General features: G+C 33.8%; 1 protein-coding gene across 1 annotated transcript in view; it reads right to left on the bottom strand.

The window, feature by feature from the left end:
* Positions 1–22,729, bottom strand: part of LOC143257780 (metabotropic glycine receptor-like) — a 178,597-nt gene that overhangs the window by 149,186 nt on the left and 6,682 nt on the right. The window contains exon 2 of the mRNA XM_076516812.1: positions 20,549–21,853. Coding sequence (XP_076372927.1) covers positions 20,549–21,477 — 929 coding nt within the window. The 5' untranslated portion in view covers positions 21,478–21,853. The remainder of the gene's footprint in view (positions 1–20,548; positions 21,854–22,729) is intronic.

Raw genomic sequence — 22,729 nt, 5'->3', positions numbered from 1 at the left:
AGTAAGATGTCGGTTTGATAACTAGCTAGAACTGTCAGTATAACGTCGATTTCATAAACAGGTAGAACTATCAGTATGATGTCAATTTGATAACTCGGTAGAACTGTCAGTATGATGTCAATTTGATAACTCGGTAGAACTGTCAGTATTATATCGGTTTGATAACTTGGTAGAACTGTCAGTATGATGTCCGTTTGATAACTTGGTAGAACTGTCAGTAAGATGTAGGTTTGATAACTTGGTAGAACTGTCAGTATGATGTCGGTTTAATAACTTTGTAGAACTGTCAGTATGATGTCAATTTGATAACTCGGTAGAACTGTCAGTATTATATCGGTTTAATAACTTGGTAGAACTGTCAGTATGATGTCGGTTTGATAACTTGGTAGAACTGTCAGTATGATGTCGGTTTAATAACTTGGTAGAACTGTCAGTATGATGTCAATTTGATAACTCGGTAGAACTGTCAGTATTATATCGGTTTGATTACTTGGTAGAACTGTCAGTATCATATCGGTTTAATAACTTGGTAGAACTGTCAGTATGATGTCAATTTGATAACTTGGTAGAACTGTCAGTATGATGTCAATTTGATAACTTGGTAGAACTGTCAGTATGATGTCGGTTTCATAATTAGGTAGAACTGTCAGTATGATGTCGGTTTGATAACTTGGTAGAACTGTCAGTATTATATCGGTTTGATAACTTGGTAGAACTGTCAGTATGATGTCAATTTGATAACTCGGTAGAACTGTCAGTATTATATCGGTTTGATAACTTGGTAGAACTGTCAGTATCATATCGGTTTAATAACTTGGTAGAACTGTCAGTATGATGTCAATTTGATAACTTGGTAGAACTGTCAGTATGATGTCAATTTGATAACTTGGTAGAACTGTCAGTATGATGTCGGTTTCATAACTAGATAGAACTGTCAGTATGATGTCGGTTTGATAACTTGGTAGAACTGTCAGTATCATATCGGTTTAATAAAATGGTAGAACTGTCAGTATGATGTCAATTTGATAACTTGGTAGAACTGTCAGTATGATGTCAATTTGATAACTTGGTAGAACTGTCAGTATGATGTCGGTTTCATAACTAGGTAGAACTATCAGTAAGATGTCGGTTTGATAACTAGCTAGAAATGTCAGTATAACATCGATTTCATAAACAGGTAGAACTATCAGTAAGATGACGGTTTGATAACTTGGTAGAACTGTCAGTATGATGTCGGTTTCATAACTTGGTAGAACTATCAGTAAGATGTCGGTTTGATAACTAGCTAGAACTGTCAGTATAACGTCGATTTCATAAACAGGTAGAACTATCAGTATGATGTCAATTTGATAACTTGGTAGAACTGTCAGTATGATGTCGGTTTAATAACTAGGTAGAACTATCAGTTTGATATGTATGTAGAACTGTGAATTTTATCTCGGTTTGTCACCAAATGAAAGGAAAATGTGAACTTGTGAGTATAAAATCAGTCAAAAAGTGGACTTGTGAGTATAAAATTTGTCAAAAAGTGGACTTGTGAGTATAAAATCTGTCAAAAGGTGGACTTGTGAGTATAAAATCTGTCAAAAGATGGAATTGTGAGTATAAAATCTGTCAAAAAGTGGACTTGTAAGTATAAAATTTGTCAAAAGGTGGACTTGTGAGTATAAAATTTGTCAAAAGGTGGAATTGTGAGTATAAAATCTGTCAAAAAGTGGACTTGTGAGTATAAAATTTGTCAAAAGGTGGAATTGTGAGTATAAAATCTGTCAAAAAGTGGACTTGTGAGTATAAAATTTGTCAAAAGGTGGACTTATAAGTGTAAAATCTGTCAAAAGGTGAACTTGTGAGTATAAAATCTGTCAAAAAGTGGACTTGTGACTATAAAATCTGTCAAAAGGTAGACTTGTGGGTATAAAATCTGTCAAAAGGTAGACTTGTGGGTATAAAATCTGTCAAAATATGGACTTGTGAGTATAAAATCTGTCAAAATATGGACTTGTGAATATAAAATTTGTCAAATGTTTAGTAGGAAGAAAGGAAATATCTATCACTATCAACAGATAGCAAGTGACGTATAATGTAGCAAGTGATGTATAATCCCACGATTCAAAGAACAAGAAAAAATGACTCTGGATAGAGTGTGGATAGAGTGCCATTTGTTAAAACGATAGTAAAAATCCGTTGTTAAAACAATCGTAAAACATCAGTTGTTAAAAAACAGTAAAACGTTCACCATTTGTTATGTTACTACATCCATCTGTACATAATACCTTTGTTTGTTGTTATTCGTTATGTTACTACATTCATCGTACATAATACTCTTGTTTGTTTTGTTTCTTATGTTACTCTATCCATCTGTACATAATACCTTTGTTGTTATTTGTTATGTTACTACATCCATCTGTGCATGATACCTTTGTTGTTATTTGTTATGTTACTACATCCATCTGTACATAATACTTTTGTTTGTTGTTATTTGTTATGTTATTACATCCATCTGTACATGATACTCTTGTTTGTTGTTGTTTGTTATGTTACTACATCCATCTGTACATGATTCTCTTGTTTATTGTTATTTGTTATGTTAATACATCCATCGTACATAATACTCTTGTTTGTTGTTATTTGTTATGTTACTACATCCATCTGTACATAATACTTTTGTTTGTTGTTATTTATTATGTTACTATATCAATCTGTACATAATACCTTTGTTGTTATTTGTTATGTCACTACATCCATCTGTACATAATACTTTTGTTTGTTGTTATTTGTTATGTTACTACATCCATCTGTGCATGATACCTTTGTTGTTATTTGTTATGTTACTACATCCATCTGTACATAATACTTTTGTTTGTTGTTATTTGATATGTTATTACATCCATCTGTACATGATACTCTTGTTTGTTGTTGTTTGTTATGTTACTACATCCATCTGTACATGATTCTCTTGTTTATTGTTATTTGTTATGTTAATACATCCATCGTACATAATACTCTTGTTTGTTGTTATTTGTTATGTTACTACATCCATCGTACATAATACTCTTGTTTGTTGTTATTTGTTATGTTACTACATCCATCTGTACATAATACCTTTGTTTGTTGTTATTCGTTATGTTACTACATTCATCGTACATAATACTCTTGTTTGTTTTGTTTCTTATGTTACTCTATCCATCTGTACATAATACCTTTGTTGTTATTTGTTATGTTTCTACATCCATCTGTACATGATACCTTTGTTTGTTGTTATTCGTTATGTTACTACATTCATCGTACATAATACTCTTGTTTGTTGTTGTTTGTTATGTTACTACATCCATCTGCACATGATACTTTTGTTTGTTGTTATTTGTTATGTTACTACATCCATCTGTACATAATACTTTTGTTTGTTATTTATTATGTTACTACATCCATCTGTACATAATACTCTTGTTTGTTGTTATTTGTTATGTTACTATATCCATCTGTACATAATACTTTTGTTTGTTATTTATTATGTTACTACATCCATCTGTACATAATACTCTTGTTTGTTGTTATTTGTTATGTTACTATATCCATCAGTACATAATACTCTTGTTTGTTGTTGTTTGTTATGTTACTACATCCATCTGTACATGATACTTTTGTTTGTTGTTATTTGTTATGTTACTCTATCCATCTGTACATAATACTCTTGTTTATTGTTATGTGTTATGTTACTCTATCCATCTGTACATAATACTCTTGTTTGTTGTTGTTTGTTATGTTACTACATCCATCTGTACATAATACTCTTGTTTGTTGTTATTTGTTATGTTACTACATCCATCTGTACATGATACTCTTGTTTGTTGTTATTTGTTATGTTACTCTATCCATCTGTACATAATACTCTTGTTTGTTGTTGTTTGTTATGTTACTACATCCATCTGTACATGATACTCTTGTTTGTTGTTATGTGTTATGTTACTACATCCATCTGCACATGATACTTTTGTTTGTTGTTATTTGTTATGTTACTCTATCCATCTGTACATAATACTCTTGTTTGTTGTTGTTTGTTATGTTACTACATCCATCTGTACATGATACTCTTGTTTGTTGTTGTTTGTTATGTTACTACATCCATCTGTACATGATACTCTTGTTTGTTGTTATTTGTTATATTACTACATCCATCTGTACATGATACTCTTGTTTGTTGTTATTTGTTATGTTACTACATCCATCTGTACATGATACTCTTGTTTGTTGTTGTTTGTTATGTTACTACATCCATCTGTACATGATACTCTTGTTTGTTGTTATTTGTTATATTACTACATCCATCTGTACATGATACTCTTGTTTGTTGTTATTTGTTATGTTACTACAACCATCTGTACATGATACTCTTGTTTGTTGTTGTTTGTTATGTTACTACATCCATCTGTACATGATACTCTTGTTTGTTGTTATTTGTTATGTTACTACATCCATCTGTACATGATACTCTTGTTTGTTGTTATTTGTTATGTTACTACATCCATCTGTACATGATACTCTTGTTTGTTGTTATTTGTTATGTTACTACATCTATATGTACATGATATTTTTTATTTGTTGTTATTTTTGTTTCGCTTGTTTTTTCTTTCAGTTGTCTTTTCATGACGTATGATTACGTACCTTTTTATTGTACGCAGGCGCTGTTGGGTTTTTCTGGAATGTAAAAGTTAGTACGACCAATGGGAACCCAGTCTTTAGTGTCACGGAAACCGAACCGCCATTTTACCCGGATGACAAGTAAATGAATTTATGTAAAAATAAAAACATAATAACAACAAATTATTTTAATAAACTAATGTAGTGTTTAACTTTCTTTAATTCTTATATATAATAATTAAAATAAGATTTATAAAAATAACACTTCATCAGCTGTTCAAACTGTAACACTTGTTCCTCAAGCTATTTGATAACAAATTACGTCTCGAAGTGATAGCATTTTCTTATTCTACCTTTCACCCCCACACCGCTCAACGGTAAGTCTAAAAGTTTATAACTCTAAAATCGGATTTCGATACTCGTGGTGATAAAGTACAAATAGCCCGTTGAACAGCTTTGTGCATGACAACAAATAAAAGCATCTCAACCGGCCTAAATAGTCTTGATACTGAGTGGAAAGTCAGTATTGTCACTGATACATATAACGAAATTGTGCAGTTCATATATTATTGTTTCCACTTATAACTACCTTTATAGTTTCAAGACATGCAGCCTTATAGATCGTCACCTAATGTTTTTTCACATCTTTATGAGATAACATCTGGTGACCCCACCTATCAAACTCCCCTGGTTACTATGGAAACCGTCCGAGAAATCACGCCTGCACTTTGTAGTTTGGAACATTCAGTAGTCGTCTCAATATCTGACCCAATTTCCTCCATTCTAAAGATAGAAAAGGAAATGTTAAGCCTACAGAGTTCTTGAAAGGAACTCGCTATGTAAGTTATTTTCAGGCCTTTATTTCTGAAAATGGTTTCCCTATATTTCATGAAAAGCTCAATGCCGTGGAGATTTCATTCATGTTTATTTCAATAATAATATATTTTCTCTCTCGGGCTCTCAACTGTTTCCTTCCTTCAGGAAATGGAATATCACGCGAAACCCTCAGTGTTAACTTACCCTTTGAAGTAGCTGCACGTGAACTATATATGAATTATTAAACCTTGAAGGTTTGATAAAGATATTTCACACACAAAACTTGTATATATAGATTTATGTGATGAAAAACTCGCTGATTAAACACCAAATATTTTAGCATTTATTTCTCTGTTTCACTGTATAGATCAACAGTAAACAGTTACAGACTAGGTTGTTTATTTTCACACAAAGTTACACATTGGATGATTTGCACTCTGTCCACCTCTGACAATTGAAACCTAGATTTTAGAGTTGGAAGCTTGTGTGTGTATTTTCTTATAGCAAAATCACATAGGGCTATCTTCTTATTCCAGGGAGGGGAATCGAACCCAAGATTTTAGTGTTGCAAGCACGTGAGGTTAGCTCTTACTCACGGGAAGATTGTAATTTATTCATTTTTTAAATTCGTATTGTTAAATTATCTCTTGTGATCCACATTTACATCAGATAACACAACAGATCCAGATAAAACAACATTAAAAAAATTTAAAACCTGTAGAATTTAGTTTTTAACAAAATCCAGTATCATACATATGAACATGTGTTTTAGTAGACGGTTCAAGTTCAATATGTTTTAGTCCCAGTGTAAATGGAAACAAAAATTAACCAAACAAAGTAAGAAAAGATCAGTGACTATATTTGTTAGACACAGTGAAGACTGTGTATCTTGTTAGACACAGTGAAGACTGTGTATCTTGTTAGACACAGTGAAGACTGTGTATATTGTTAGACACAGTGAAGACTGTGTATCTTGTTAGACACAGTGAAGACTGTGTATCTTGTTAGACACAGTAAAGACTGTGTATCTTGTTAGACACAGTGAAGACTGTGTATCTTGTTAGACACAGTGAAGACTGTGTATCTTGTTAGACACAGTGAAGACTGTGTATCTTGTTAGACACAGTGAAGACTGTGTATCTTGTTAGACACAGTGAAGTCTCTGTATCTTGTTAGACACAGTGAAGACTGTGTATCTTGTTAGACACAGTGAAGACTGTGTATCTTGTTAGACACAGTGAAGACTGTGTATCTTGTTAGACACAGTAAAGACTGTGTATCTTGTTAGACACAGTGAAGACTGTGTATCTTTCAGCTAAAACAACCAATTCTTTTACGAAAGAAATCTTCAATGTTATTTGTTGTTTTTAAACAACAGTTATAATTTAACAATTAGAAGACATGTCGCATCCTATTCTTAAACTATGTCAACAAATGCACAGACCTATACATAGTTTTATATATATTAATTTGGTACGTTATACAGCGTATATATCAACTGTGTAGAAATATTAAACTGATACGTTATATGGACCATATTATTTACATGGAAATACTAAACAGAACCCTATATAGACTATATATTAATTATGTGGAGATACTCAATAGTACGTTATATAAACTATATGTAATTTATGTGGAAATAATAAAACAGTACCTTATGTGAACTATATGGAAATATGAAGCACTACGTTAGATTTCTAGTAATAAAGTCATTTATTTCTGGGAGTTTACTTATTAATTTAATCTAATTTAATTTATAAACTAAAACACCTTTTTTCCGCTGGGAAAGTGGTAATTCTTCGAACTTACGACGTTAAAACCAAGAGTTCGATTCCCCTCGATGGGCACAGCAGATAGCTCTATGTGGCTTTACTATAAGAAAAACACACACACTAAAAGACCTGGTGGACAAAACCGCAGCTAAGAAGTATAAACTTGATAAGTGTTCTTCCTCCACCTGTTGGACAAGGTGGTTAGAGTACTCAACTCGCAATCTGAGGGTTGTGGATTCGAATCCCTATCCCAGCAAACATCCTCGCTCTTTCACTTGTTGGAGCGTTATAATGTGATAGTCAATCCCACTATTCGTTGGCAAAGAAGAAGCGTAAGAGTTGGCAGTAGGTGGTGATGACTAGCTTTCACAGCTAGATTAGGACGGCTAGCGAAGACAGCCCTCGTGTAGCTTTGCGCGAAATTCAAAACAAACAAACCACCTTCGTCTAAGACCTAATAGCCTTCCTTAACAGTCTGTAAATTTCAGAAATGTCTAACGTTAGTTTAACTTTAAAATATTTTACCTCTATTTTCAATTCACGAGACGATAGAAGTGAGTGGTGACTCAGTAATTAGGTTGATGACTTACAACACTAAAATTCTTGGATAGTAACTGGTATAAAGTGGTTTCGGTAAAATAGTAACTGGTATAATGTGGTTCCAGTAAGTTAGTAACCGATACAATGTGGTTCCAGTGGGATACTAACTGACACAATGTGGTTCCAATAGAATAGTAACTGGTATAATGTGGTTCCAGTGGGATAGTAACTGGTATAAAGTGGTGCCAATAGAATAGTAACTGATACAATGTGGTTCCAGTATTATAGGAACCGATACAATGTGGTTCCAGTGGGATAGTAACTGGTATAAAGTGGTGCCAATAGGATAGTAACTGACACAATGTGGTTCCAATAGGATAGTAACTGATACAATGTGGTTCCAGTAAGATAGGAACCGATACAATGTGGTTCCAGTAAGATAGGAACCGATACAATGTGGTTCCAGTGGGATAGTAACTGGTATAAAGTGGTGCCAATAGGAAAGTAACTGATACAATGTGGTTCCAGTGGGATAGTAATTGGTATAAAGTGGTTCCAGTAGGATAGTAACTGACACAATGTGGTTCCAATAGGATAGTAACTGATACAATGTGGTTCCAGTAAGATAGGAACCGATACATTGTGGTTCCAGTAAGATAGGAACCGATACAATGTGGTTCCAGTGGGATAGTAACTGGTATAAAGTGGTGCCAATAAGATAGTAATTGATACAATGTGGTTCCAGTGGGATAGTAACTGGTATAAAGTCGTGCCAATAGGATAGTAACTGATACAATGTGGTTCCAGTGGGATAGTAACTGGTATAATGTGGTTCCAGTAAGTTAGTAACCGATACAATGTGGTTCCAGTGGGATAATAACTGGTATAAAGTGGTGCTAATAGGATAGTAACTGATACAATGTGGTTCCAGTGGGATAGTAACTGGTATAATGTGGTTCCAGTAAGTTAGTAACCGATACAATGTGGTTCCAGTGGGATAGTAACTGGTATGAAGTGGTGCCAATAGGATAGTAACTGACACAATGTGGTTCCAATAGGATAGTAACTGATACAATGTGGTTCCAGTAAGATAGTAACTGGTATAATGTGGTTCCAGTGGGATAGTAACTGGTATAAAGTGGTGCCAATAGGACAGTAACTGATACAATGTGGTTCCAGTGGGATAGTAACTGGTATAAAGTGGTTCCAGTAGGATAGTAACTGACACAATGTGGTTCCAATAGGATAGTAACTGATACAATGTGGTTCCAGTAAGATAGGAACCGATACAATGTGATTCCAGTAAAATAGGAACCAATACAATGTGGTTCCAGTAAGATAGGAACCGATACAATGTGGTTCCAGTGGGATAGTAACTGGTATAAAGTGGTGCCAATAAGATAGTAATTGATACAATGTGGTTCCAGTGGGATAGTAACTGGTATAAAGTGGTGCCAATAGGATAGTAACTGATACAATGTGGTTCCAGTGGGATAGTAACTGGTATAATGTGGTTCCAGTAAGTTAGTAACCGATACAATGTGGTTCCAGTGGGATAGTAACTGGTATGAAGTGGTGCCAATAGGATAGTAACTGACACAATGTGGTTCCAATAGGATAGTAACTGATACAATGTGGTTCCAGTAAGATAGTAACTGGTATAATGTGGTTCCAGTGGGATAGTAACTGGTATACAGTGGTTCCAGTAGGATAGTAACTGACACATTGTGGTTCCAATAAGATAGTAACTGACACAATGTGGTTCCAATAGGATAGTAACTGATACAATGTGGTTCCAGTAAGATAGGAACCGATACAATGTGGTTCCAGTAAGATAGGAACTAATACAATGTGGTTCCAGTAAGATAGAAACCGATACAATGTGGTTCCAGTGGGATAGTAACTGGTATAAAGTGGTGCCAATAGGATAGTAATTGATACAATGTGGTTCCAGTGGAATAGTAACTGGTATGAAGTGGTGCCAATAGGATAGTAACTGATACAATGTGGTTCCAGTGGGATAGTAACTGGTATACAGTGGTTCCAGTAGGATAGTAACTGGTATAATGTGGTTCCAGTGGGATAGTAACTGGTATAAAGTGGTGCCAATAGGATAGTAACTGATACAATGTGGTTCCAGTGGGATAGTAACTGGTATACAGTGGTTCCAGTAGGATAGTAACTGACACAATGTGGTTCCAATAAGATAGTAACTGGCACAATGTGGTTCCAATAGGATAGTAACTGATACAATGTGGTTCCAGTAAGATAGGAACCAATACAATGTGGTTCCAGTAAGATAGAAACCGATACAATGTGGTTCCAATGGGATAGTAACTGGTATAAAGTGGTGCCAATAGGATAGTAATTGATACAATGTTGTTCCAGTGGGATAGTAACTGGTATAAAGTGGTGCCAATAGGATAGTAATTGATACAATGTGGTTCCAGTGGGATAGTAACTGGTATAATGTGGTTTCAGTAGGATAGTAACTGGTATAAAGTGGTGCCAATAGGATAGTAACTGACACAATGTGGTTCCAGTGGGATAGTAACTGGTATAAAGTGGTTCCAGTAGGATAGTAACTGACACAATGTGGTTCCAATAGGATAGTAACTGATACAATGTGGTTCCAGTAGGATAGTAACTGGTATAAAGTGGTGCCAATAGGATAGTAACTGATACAATGTGGTTCCAATAAGATAGTAACTGGCATAATGTGGTTCCAGTAAGATAGTAACTGGTATAAAGTGGTGCCAATAGGATAGTAACTGACACAATGTGGTTCCAGTGGGATAGTAACTGGTATAAAGTGGTTCCAGTAGGATAGTAACTGACACAATGTGGTTCCAATAGGATAGTAACTGATACAATGTGGTTCCAGTAGGATAGTAACTGGTATAAAGTGGTGCCAATAGGATAGTAACTGATACAATGTGGTTCCAATAAGATAGTAACTGGCATAATGTGGTTCCAGTAAGATAGTAACTGGTATAAAGTGGTGCCAATAGGATAGTAACTGACACAATGTGGTTCCAGTGGGATAGTAACTGGTATAAAGTGGTTCCAGTAGGATAGTAACTGACACAATGTGGTTCCAATAGGATAGTAACTGATACAATGTGGTTCCAGTAGGATAGTAACTGGTATAAAGTGGTGCCAATAGGATAGTAACTGATACAATGTGGTTCCAATAAGATAGTAACTGGCATAATGTGGTTCCAGTAAGATAGTAACTGGTATAAAGTGGTGCCAATAGGATAGTAACTGATACAATGTGGTTCCAATAAGATAGTAACTGGCATAATGTGGTTCCAGTAAGATAGTAACTGGTATAAAGTGGTTTCATTACGATAATAACTGATAATGGTAGCTTATAACGGTAAAATTATGGGTCAAAATTTCTGTGAATGATACGGCACGAATATCTTACATTACAAGTTTGTTCTTAAATTAATAAGCAAACAAAAGGAATTAGCTATAAACTAAAAAAGCTCTTTCTGCCTTACCTGGCCAATAGTAGAAAAGACGAAATTACTAACTAAGCCGCACTGAATAATGGTAGAAAAGACAAAAGTAATAACTGGCCAATACCACAAAAGATGAAATTATTAAGTCAGTCACCTGGCCAATACCACAAAAGATGAAATTATTAAGTCATCCACCTGGCCAATACCACAAAAGATGAAATTATTAAGTCAGTCACCTGGCCAATACTACAAAAGGTGAAATTATTAAGTCATCCACCTGGCCAATACTAAAAAAGATGAAATTATTAAGTCTTCCACCTGGCCAATACCACAAAAGATGAAATTATTAAGTCATCCACCTGGCCAATACCACAAAAGATGAAATTATTATGTCATCCACCTGGCCAATACCACAAAAGATGAAATCATTATGTCATCCACCTGGCCAATACCACAAAAGATGAAATTATTAAGTCATCCTCCTGGCTAATACTACAAAAAATGAAATTATTATGTCATCCACCTGGCCAATACCACAAAAGATTAAATTATTAAGTCATCCACCTGGCCAATACCACAAAAGATGAAATTATTAAGTCATCCACCTGGCCAATACCACAAAAGGTGAAATTATTAAGTCATCCACCTGGCCAATACCACAAAAGATGACATTATTTCTCAATCGTTACATACATAATGCACGTCTCTCTTTACAAACTATACTCTATCTTATCTTATATTTATTTTTCAAGAAAATAAAATGTAATATTCTAACACATTCTAACCATAAATCTTACAAGATATTTTCAAGATTACTAAAACCTGTAAGGTTACACCTGTAACACCGTACATATCAGGACCCTCTAAACCTGTAAGAATATAGCTGTAACACTGCACATACCAGGACCCTCTAAACCTGTAAGATTATAGCTGTAATACTGCACATACCAGGACCTTTTAAAACCTGTAAGATTATAGCTGTAACACTGCACATACCAGGACCTCCTTCTAAAATCTGTGGAACTCCAGCTAGACATTTAATTCATCTCCTATTTCGATCTCAAGATTAGTATTGTGTACTTTTTCACATTTGTTTCCATTAAGTACGGTTTATTTTGTCATAATTTTATTATTGCCTCAAGGTTATTACTTTACGCTTCGTTAATATTCACTTTTAGAGCATACGTTTTGTTTTCAGATCAACTTGGTTTTCTCTTCTAAGATTCAACTGTATTTACTTCCTCTCCTTGTTACATACTGATAAACATCCGTTTGTATATTGATATAGTTCTTTCCTATTTAAACAAATACGTGAAAGAGAAAACATGAAACAGACTTCGATGTCTGTCATTATGTTCTACACCTATATTGAATCTCATTCTATTGGTCAATACAGGCTTAGCAAATATTTATTCAGCCTTCCCAAATGAATAAAAACTAAAGAAACATAATTAAATATGCAGGGTTATAATATTCATCCAGCTATTCAAAGAAAATGTTCCAAGATTTTAACTCTATATAAAATGTGTTCTTTGCACATTTGGAACGAAGTACTTTTACATTCAGAAATCAAAATATTTCACATATAATTAAGATGTATTTAGGCCTAACAGCTTTCTTTAAGGTTTTCTTCAAATGATCTACTGTACATAACAAATAAAGTTCTGTGGTATTACACATCTAACAGAGTTAGAGTTATTAAACAATAAGAGAAAATATACACGTATGGCATGTAGCACTGTACATATCAGGCCTACGTTATATAACCTGTAAGATGACATCTGTGCAACCGTACACACCAGGACTTTCTTATATAACCTGTAAGATTACAACTGTACCATTGTACCTATCAGGACTTTCTTATATAACCTGTAAGATTACAACTGTACCATCGTACCTATCAGGACTTTCTTATATAATCTGTAAGATTACATCAGTACCATCGTACCTATCAGGACTTTCTTATATAACCTGTAAGATTACATCAGTACCATCGTACATATTAGTACTTTCTTATATAACCTGTAAGATTGTATCTGTTCCATCGTACATATCAGGACTTTCTTATATAACCTGTAAGATTACATCAGTACCATCGTACATATCAGGACTTTCTTCTATAACCTGTAAGATTACATCAGTACCATCGTACATATTAGTACTTTCTTATATAACCTGTAAGATTGTATCTGTTCCACCGTACATACCAGGTCTTTCTTTTAAAACCTGTAAGGTTACATCAGTACCATCTTACATACCAAGTCCTTCTTTTAAAACCTTTAAGATTACATCAGTACCATCGTGCATACCAGATCTTTTGTCTTAAACCTGTAAAATTACTTCTGTAACGTCATACATACCAGGTCTTTATTCTAAGACATCTAAGATTACATCTGTACCATCGCACATACCAGGTCTTTCTTCTAAAACCTGTAAGATCACATCTGTACCATCGTACATACCAGGTCTTTCTTCTATATTCTGCAAGATTGCATGTGCACCATCGTACACACCAGATCTTTCTTCTAAAACATGTAAGATTACATCTGTACCATTGTACGTACCAGGTCTTTCTTCTAAAACCTGTAAAATTACATCTGTACCATCGCACATACCAGGTTTTTCTTCTAACATGTGTACCATCATACACACAAGGTCATTTTTTCTAAAACTTGTAATATTACATCTGTACCACCATACATATCAGGACTTTCTTCTCTAACCTGTAAGATTACATCTGTGTCACCGTAAATACCAGAAATTTACTCTAAAATCTTTAAGATTACATTTGTACCATTGTATATGCCAGGCTTTACTCTAAAACCTATAGGACTACAGTAAAGATGATTGGACAAACTTTAAAGTTCAACAGTGGTCAGGCCGTGTCACATATTGACTGCTTCATTCACCGCTGGTTAAGGTAGATTGATATTACATGGTGTACGTGGCAGTTATAAATAACAATCCATACCTTCAGTGATTCTTGGAGCACAAATTGAACGTTTACGATGTACATTTGATGTGATGTATATATATTTTTTTACTGGCTGTAAAAAGTGGAGAAAACCATATAAAATACCATACCCTGCTGCTTTGTTTTTCTCACGACGCAAGTTGGTGAAGGTGGTGTAATGATGGGGAGAAGATTATAAGAGTTGAGGCCTTTTTTTTTCTTTTTATGGGTTAATAACAACGAAATAAAGTATAAAGCGAAACACTGAGAGTTTGATTGAAAACAGCGATACTTTAGTATTATAAGGTCGTTTATTTCTAGCAGTGAGGTGGTTTCCTTTTATTTTATCTGAGTTATTTTAAGAACAACCATGGTCGTATTTTACATTCAATTTTAGTGTAATGTTCTGCTAATAAAACTTAAGAAAAGTTCAATCTATCTATTATTTTCGTGTACACTTACCACACGAGATATTATCGAGTACAAATAAGCCTAACGTGAGTTAAGCCTATTTTTACGTCATATAATACTGAGTGATATTCCCGAAATAAATCGTTGTGGTATTCCGCCTAACTATATACCCATGTACAAATTTTCCTACGAAAACTATAATAGGACATTAATATGTGGTTCTACTAGAGCTTGTTATCATATAATTTCATTAACATATGAGACTTGACATGGTCAGTATACTCAACTCGCAGTCTGTGGACCACGAGTTCAACACTCGTCACCCAACTTTCTCATCCTTTTCCCCGTGAGAATATTACGAACTTACTGTCTCACTGTCCGTTAGCACAAGAGTTAGCGGTAGGTAATTTTAACAAAATGTCCTTCATCTTGTCTGTTACTTCTAAATTAGGGATGGCGAGCGTAAAAAGCCTTCAAGTAGTTTTGCGAGAAATTCAACAAACATTCACGTGCCTAAGTTTACGTTTTCTTTCCAAAAGAGATGAATAACAAAAACAATTGAAAGTCTATTGTTACTAGTTTTTCAATAAAGGTATGAAGTTACTATCGTTCTAGAACAAACTCCTAAATGGCATAATATATTATTATAAGTTATCTAAGCCTATGCGAACCCTACTCAAAGTGCTGAAACACAGTAATATTGCTTCTTTTGTTTGTTGTTGTTTTCTTCAAAATATTCGATTTTCTTTATTTTACAGAATTCAAGAGTATTGTAAAAGTTCATATAGAACACAAAGTTGTGAATTTAACATTTTTCTACTTAGAAAAGAGAGATATGTAAAAGTTCTCATCGAGAGAGAATGGGTTTTGGAAACATTTCGGTTACTACTATTAGTGGTTACATGTTATTAGAGATAAACATAATATCTCCGTCAGAGCGTGACACACAACACGGATTACTACTCGCTAGAGATTACAGTTCTTAATCTCACCTCACGTCAATTTCCACGTCAATCTATACGTTACAAGGCCCTAAAATTCTAATACAAACATACTAAACGAATTTATAATGTACTCTCGTACCAACGAAATACTTTGATTGCTGATCACTAAACTCACAAAAGATGCTAGAGTTTCTGTCCAGTTTTTCTACTTAAGAGCATGTCTTTTATATATATCATATTTGATGAGTATTCCATAAGATGACTCCTACGATACACAACTTGCTATATACATCCATGATTTTTAGAAAGTTATTACACACTACACAACTTGCTATATACATCCAAGATTCTCAGAAAGTTATTACACATTACACAACTTGCTATATACATCCAAGATTCTTAGAAAGTTATTACACACTACACAACTGGCTATATACATCCAAGATTCTTAGAAAGTTATTACACACTACACAACTTGCTATATACATCCAAGATTCTTAGAAAGTTATTACACACTACACAACTTGCTATATACATCCAAGATTCTTAGAAAGTTATTACACACTACACAACTTGCTATATACATCCAAGATTCTTAGAAAGTTATTACACACTACACAACTTGCTATATACATCCAAAATTCTTAGAAAGTTATTACACACTACACAACTTGCTATATACATCCAAGATTCTTAGAAAGTTATTACACACTACACAACTTGCTATATACATCCAAGATTCTCAGAAAGTTATTACACACTACACAACTTGCTATATACATCCAAGATTCTCAGAAAGTTATTACACATTACACAACTTGCTATATACATCCAAGATTCTTAGAAAGTTATTACACACTACACAACTGGCTATATACATCCAAGATTCTTAGAAAGTTATTACACACTACACAACGTGCTATATACATCCAAGATTCTTAGAAAGTTATTACACACTACACAACTTGCTATATACATCCAAGATTCTTAGAAAGTTATTACACATTACACAACTTGCTATATACATCCAAAATTCTTAGAAAGTTATTACACACTACACAACTTCCTATATACATCCAAGATTCTTAGAAAGTTATTACACACTACACAACTTGCTATATACATCCAAGATTCTTAGAAAGTTATTACACATTACACAACTTGCTATATGCATCCAAGATTCTTAGAAAGTTATTACACACTACACAACTTGCTATATACATCCAAGATTCTTAGAAAGTTATTACACACTACACAACTTGCTATATACATCCAAGATTCTTAGAAAGTTATTACACATTACACAACTTGCTATATACATCCAAGATTCTTAGAAAGTTATTACACACTACACAACTTCCTATATACATCCAAGATTCTTAGAAAGTTATTACACACTACACAACTTGCTATATACATCCAAGATTCTTAGAAAGTTATTACACATTACACAACTTGCTATATACATCCAAGATTCTTAGAAAGTTATTACACATTACACAACTTGCTATATACATACAAGATTCTTAGAAAGTTATTACACACTTCACAACTTGCTATATGCATCCAAGATTCTTAGAAAGTTATTACACATTACACAACTTGCTATATACATCCAAGATTCTTAGAAAGTTATTACACACTTCACAACTTGCTATATACATCCAAGATTCTTAGAAAGTTATTACACATTACACAACTTGCTATATGCATCCAAGATTCTTAGAAAGTTATTACACACTTCACAACTTGCTATATGCATCCAAGATTCTTAGAAAGTTATTACACATTACACAACTTGCTATATGCATCCAAGATTCTTAGAAAGTTATTACACATTACACAACTTGCTATATACATCCAAGATTCTTAGAAAGTTATCACTTTTAGTAAACCATTAGTTACTTTACTTAAATTGTCTATGTTAACCACTAATGACAACTCATCATAAGTACAATCACATATTACTTCAGTAAGACATGTATGTACAACTTTCGTTGTCAAAACTATACATTATTTTAATCTCAAAGATTTTAGTATTTCACTTATACTTGTCTCCTGTCTTGAAAGGAGAGTTATCAACATCATTGTTACCATCAGTTTTATCAGTACGAAACTTTGCGTCATCATTGTTACCATCAGTTTTATCAGTACGAAACTTTGCGTCATCATTGTTACCATCAGTTTTATCAATACGAAACTTATCAACATCATTCTTACCATCACTTTTATCAGTACGAATGTTATCAACAACATTGTTACCACCAGTTTTATCAGTACGAATGTTATCAACATCATTGTTACCATCAGTTTTATCAGTACGAATGTTATCAACATCATTGTTACCATCAGTTTTTTCAGTACGAAAGTTATCAACATCATTGTTACCACCAGTTTTATCAGTAGGAAACTTATCAACATCATTGTTACCACCAGTTTTATCAGTACGAAAGTTATCGACATCATTGTTACCATCAGTTTTATCAGTACGAAACTTATCGACATCATTGTTACCACCAGTTTTATCAGTACGAATGTTATCAACAACATTGTTACCATCACTTTTATCAGTACGAATGTTATCAACATCATTGTTACCATCACTTTTATCAGTACGAATGTTATCAACAACATTGTTACCACCAGTTTTATCAGTACGAATGTTATCAACATCATTGTTACCATCAGTTTTATCAGTACGAAACTTATCGTCATCATTGTTACCATCAGTTTTATCAGTACTAAACTTATCGTCATCATTGTTACCATCAGTTTTATCAGTACTAAAGTTATCGTCATCATTGTTACCATCAGTTTTATCAGTACTAAAGTTATCGTCATCATTGTTACCATCAGTTTTATCAGTAAGAAACTTATCGTCATCATTGTTACCATCAGTTTTATCAGTACGAAACTTATCGTCTACTTTGTTACCATCAGTTTTATCAGTACGAAACTTATCGTCATCATTGTTACCATCAGTTTTATCAGTACGAAACTTTGCGTCATCATTGTTACCATCAGTTTTATCAGTACGAAACTTTGCGTCATCATTGTTACCATCAGTTTTATCAATACGAAACTTATCAACATCATTCTTACCATCAGTTTTATCAGTACAAAACTTATCAACATTATTGTTACCATCAGTTTTATCAGTACAAAACTTATCAACATCATTGTTACCACCAGTTTTATCAGTACGACTGTTATCAACAACATTGTTACCATCAGTTTTATCAGTACGAATGTTATCAACAACATTGTTACCATCACTTTTATCAGTACGAATGTTATCAACATCATTGTTACCATCACTTTTATCAGTACGAATGTTATCAACAACATTGTTACCACCAGTTTTATCAGTACGAATGTTATCAACATCATTGTTACCATCAGTTTTATCAGTACGAATGTTATCAACATCATTGTTACCATCAGTTTTTTCAGTACGAAAGTTATCAACATCATTGTTACCACCAGTTTTATCAGTAGGAAACTTATCAACATCATTGTTACCACCAGTTTTATCAGTACGAAAGTTATCGACATCATTGTTACCATCAGTTTTATCAGTACGAAACTTATCGACATCATTGTTACCACCAGTTTTATCAGTACGAATGTTATCAACAACATTGTTACCATCACTTTTATCAGTACGAATGTTATCAACATCATTGTTACCATCACTTTTATCAGTACGAATGTTATCAACAACATTGTTACCACCAGTTTTATCAGTACGAATGTTATCAACATCATTGTTACCATCAGTTTTATCAGTACGAAACTTATCGTCATCATTGTTACCATCAGTTTTATCAGTACTAAACTTATCGTCATCATTGTTACCATCAGTTTTATCAGTACTAAAGTTATCGTCATCATTGTTACCATCAGTTTTATCAGTACTAAAGTTATCGTCATCATTGTTACCATCAGTTTTATCAGTAAGAAACTTATCGTCATCATTGTTACCATCAGTTTTATCAGTACGAAACTTATCGTCTACTTTGTTACCATCAGTTTTATCAGTACTAAACTTATCGTCATCATTGTTACCATCAGTTTTATCAGTACTAAACTTATCGTCATCATTGTTACCATCAGTTTTATCAGTAAGAAACTTATCGTCATCATTGTTACCATCAGTTTTATCAGTACGAAACTTATCGTCTACTTTGTTACCATCAGTTTTATCAGTACTAAACTTATCGTCATCATTGTTACCATCAGTTTTATCAGTACTAAACTTATCGTCATCATTGTTACCATCAGTTTTATCAGTACTAAACTTATCGTCATCATTGTTACCATCAGTTTTATCAGTAAGAAACTTATCGTCATCATTGTTACCATCAGTTTTATCAGTACGAAACTTATCGTCATCATTGTTACCATCAGTTTTATCAGTACTAAACTTATCGTCATCATTGTTACCATCAGTTTTATCAGTACTAAAGTTATCGTCATCATTGTTACCATCAGTTTTATCAGTAAGAAACTTATCGTCATCATTGTTACCATCAGTTTTATCAGTACGAAACTTATCGTCTACTTTGTTACCATCAGTTTTATCAGTACGAAACTTATCGTCATCATTGTTACCATCAGTTTTATCAGTACTAAAGTTATCGTCATCATTGTTACCACCAGTTTTATCAGTACTAAACTTATCGTCATCATTGTTACCATCAGTTTTATCAGTACTAAACTTATCAACATCATTGTTACCATCAGTTTTATCATTACTAAAGTTATCGTCATCATTGTTACCATCAGTTTTATCAGTACGAAAGTTATCGTCATCATTATTGCCATCAGTTTTCTTCGTGGTTTACAGATTCAATTAATTTTATTGGCATTCTAGTGTTGAGACATTTAGTGAACTCTTGAGATTGCCAAGTTACTTACTGTTCTGTTCTCACTTTGTATAAACTTTGGTTTCTTTACATAACTACAAGAAGCTTGTATGTTTATGATAATTTTCCTTACCTAAAATCTGTGCTGTTTTTGTGTAATCCGAAAAACGGTACGGAGAAAGATATTAACCACGTGTTTTCACCACCACATTCAAAATACGGAGACGTCCACCTGCCATCAGAAAACGAAACCATAAAATCGCTGTCACCACTGGGATACGATGAGAAAGAAACCTCATGGTCTGTGTTGGTTTTCCGCTGAATGAATTCGGTATAGTTATTTAACGCATGTTGCCAGAACCATTCGTTTCCAACAGAGCCTTGTTCGTCGTACGTAACGTTATACGCGGTCGCTAAGTCCTTCGTTTCAACGTAACCGTGTTGCCTAAACGCGTACGGAGCGAACAGAAGTCGCGATAATTTTCCACGAGGAACCATAAAGCCTCTTTGAAAGCCAATACCACTAGCGTATATTAAGGGGTCACTTTGCACGTTTACTTTCACCAAAGAGTAATAAAATTCTTCGTTATAAAGTGTTCCATTGTCTTGTGAATCTTTCAAAAACAGATTTGTCAATATATTTGCTGTTTTAAGAGCAGCAAATGCTTGTCTTTCGAAAGGTTCGAAAGAGCGATTAGACAGGTCGTACCGAAAATGATCTCTCAATGACGTCCGCGTACAATGCTGCGTATGACTACGATTGTGCGTTAATTCGATGTAATCTAGAATGGCCGAGACATAGTCTTCTTGTTGGAGAAGTTCACGGACATCATCGTCCAAAAACGTAAGTTCAGTGTCACGTTTAGGTCGCAGTTCTTCAGTTCTGCTCCCTAGCGGGGATCCGTAACCAACAGTGTTCAGGTGTGGCCTTAAAATTAGGCTTAACTTCTCTGATTGGCTTATACTACTAAACACTAGTGAACTGTGTTCTAAAATTATAGTTACCAAAATAAGCACAAAAAACGCGTATCCATCCATGAATTTCTTCATAGCGAAATGCATCTAAACGTGTTCTTTGATTATTTCGCACGAATGCAAGGTTAATTGTCTTGGAAGCATTCTTATCTGTAGCATTCTATTTGAAGCTCAAACTGTGGAAGCTGGTGACTGGAGAAATGTCAGTTCCACAATAATTGTTTTCATCTGTCACGAGACTACGAGCTGAGCACGAGGACTAGCATTTTTTTTAACCTTACAAACTTGGCACTACTACTACTGTACGGAATCGGGATGATAGAGTATCTCAATATGTATTTATATATATGTATCTGTGTGTGCTCACTTTTCTTCCTACATTCTTTCTCTCTCTCGTTCTGTCTCTATCTCTTCACCTGGGTTTTTGTTCTCTGGTTGATTGCGTCACACGATGTCATGTCACCTAAAAAAAATTGACGAATCCTTTTATTATAAATACACTAATAGCGAATAATACAAATTTAGCAAGTAGATCTTTGAAACTGAAACAGCATGTAAACTGAAGCTAACCATGAGCACAGCTATTATCCAGTAAGTTACATCAGAAGTTCATAACTTTAATTTCGTGATAAAAAAATCTCATATGTAAATAACTATACGAACTCATGCTAACTATTGTTAAGTCGTGTGTTTTTTTTTAACCCGAGTCATTTATGTATGAACACAACTCGTGCATGTTTAACGATTTTCTTGATGTCAGCTTAAGTTTAAGCTGTAAGTTTAAGGGATTGTAACTCTAAAAATTGGTTTTCGATACCCGCGATGAAAAAAGTATAGATTGTCCATTGTGTAGTTTGATGCTTAATAAAAAAACAATTTACTATTTTAACGCCCCCTAGTGAATTAATCTGTAAGTCTGAAAGTATATAACAATGTAGTCAGGTAGCCAATAAACGAACTATTCTAACACACACATACAAATACGCACTAGAGTAAACATTTACCTACATTTTTTATCATGTATTTACATAATTTAAAAGTTTGAAGAACTTAGAAAATAAAAGTTATTTTTCAACACATCTATGTAAGTCTAAATCTTCCTGAAGAAAAGCGAACGCTTTCCTGATGTTAATAAGATATTATCGGTTCGTATTTGAATGTTATTTTGTGTTAACTTGTTTTCAACAGCTAACGTAACAAGAAAGTTCAGAGAAACTTCTCGATTTTCAATTTACGAGAACATCGAACTTTTAGTAGATAACAGAAGTGTTATCCACACAAACGGGTAATGTTGTAATATGACCGATCAGAAACATGTGACCATGATCAGTGTCTGATC

The sequence above is a fragment of the Tachypleus tridentatus genome, chromosome 7, assembly GCF_004210375.1.
Source record: "Tachypleus tridentatus isolate NWPU-2018 chromosome 7, ASM421037v1, whole genome shotgun sequence".
In the NCBI taxonomy this organism is placed as follows: Eukaryota; Metazoa; Arthropoda; class Merostomata; order Xiphosura; family Limulidae; genus Tachypleus; species Tachypleus tridentatus.
The sequence above is the reverse complement of the archived record's forward strand: the minus strand, read 5'-3'. Positions and strand labels throughout refer to the sequence as shown.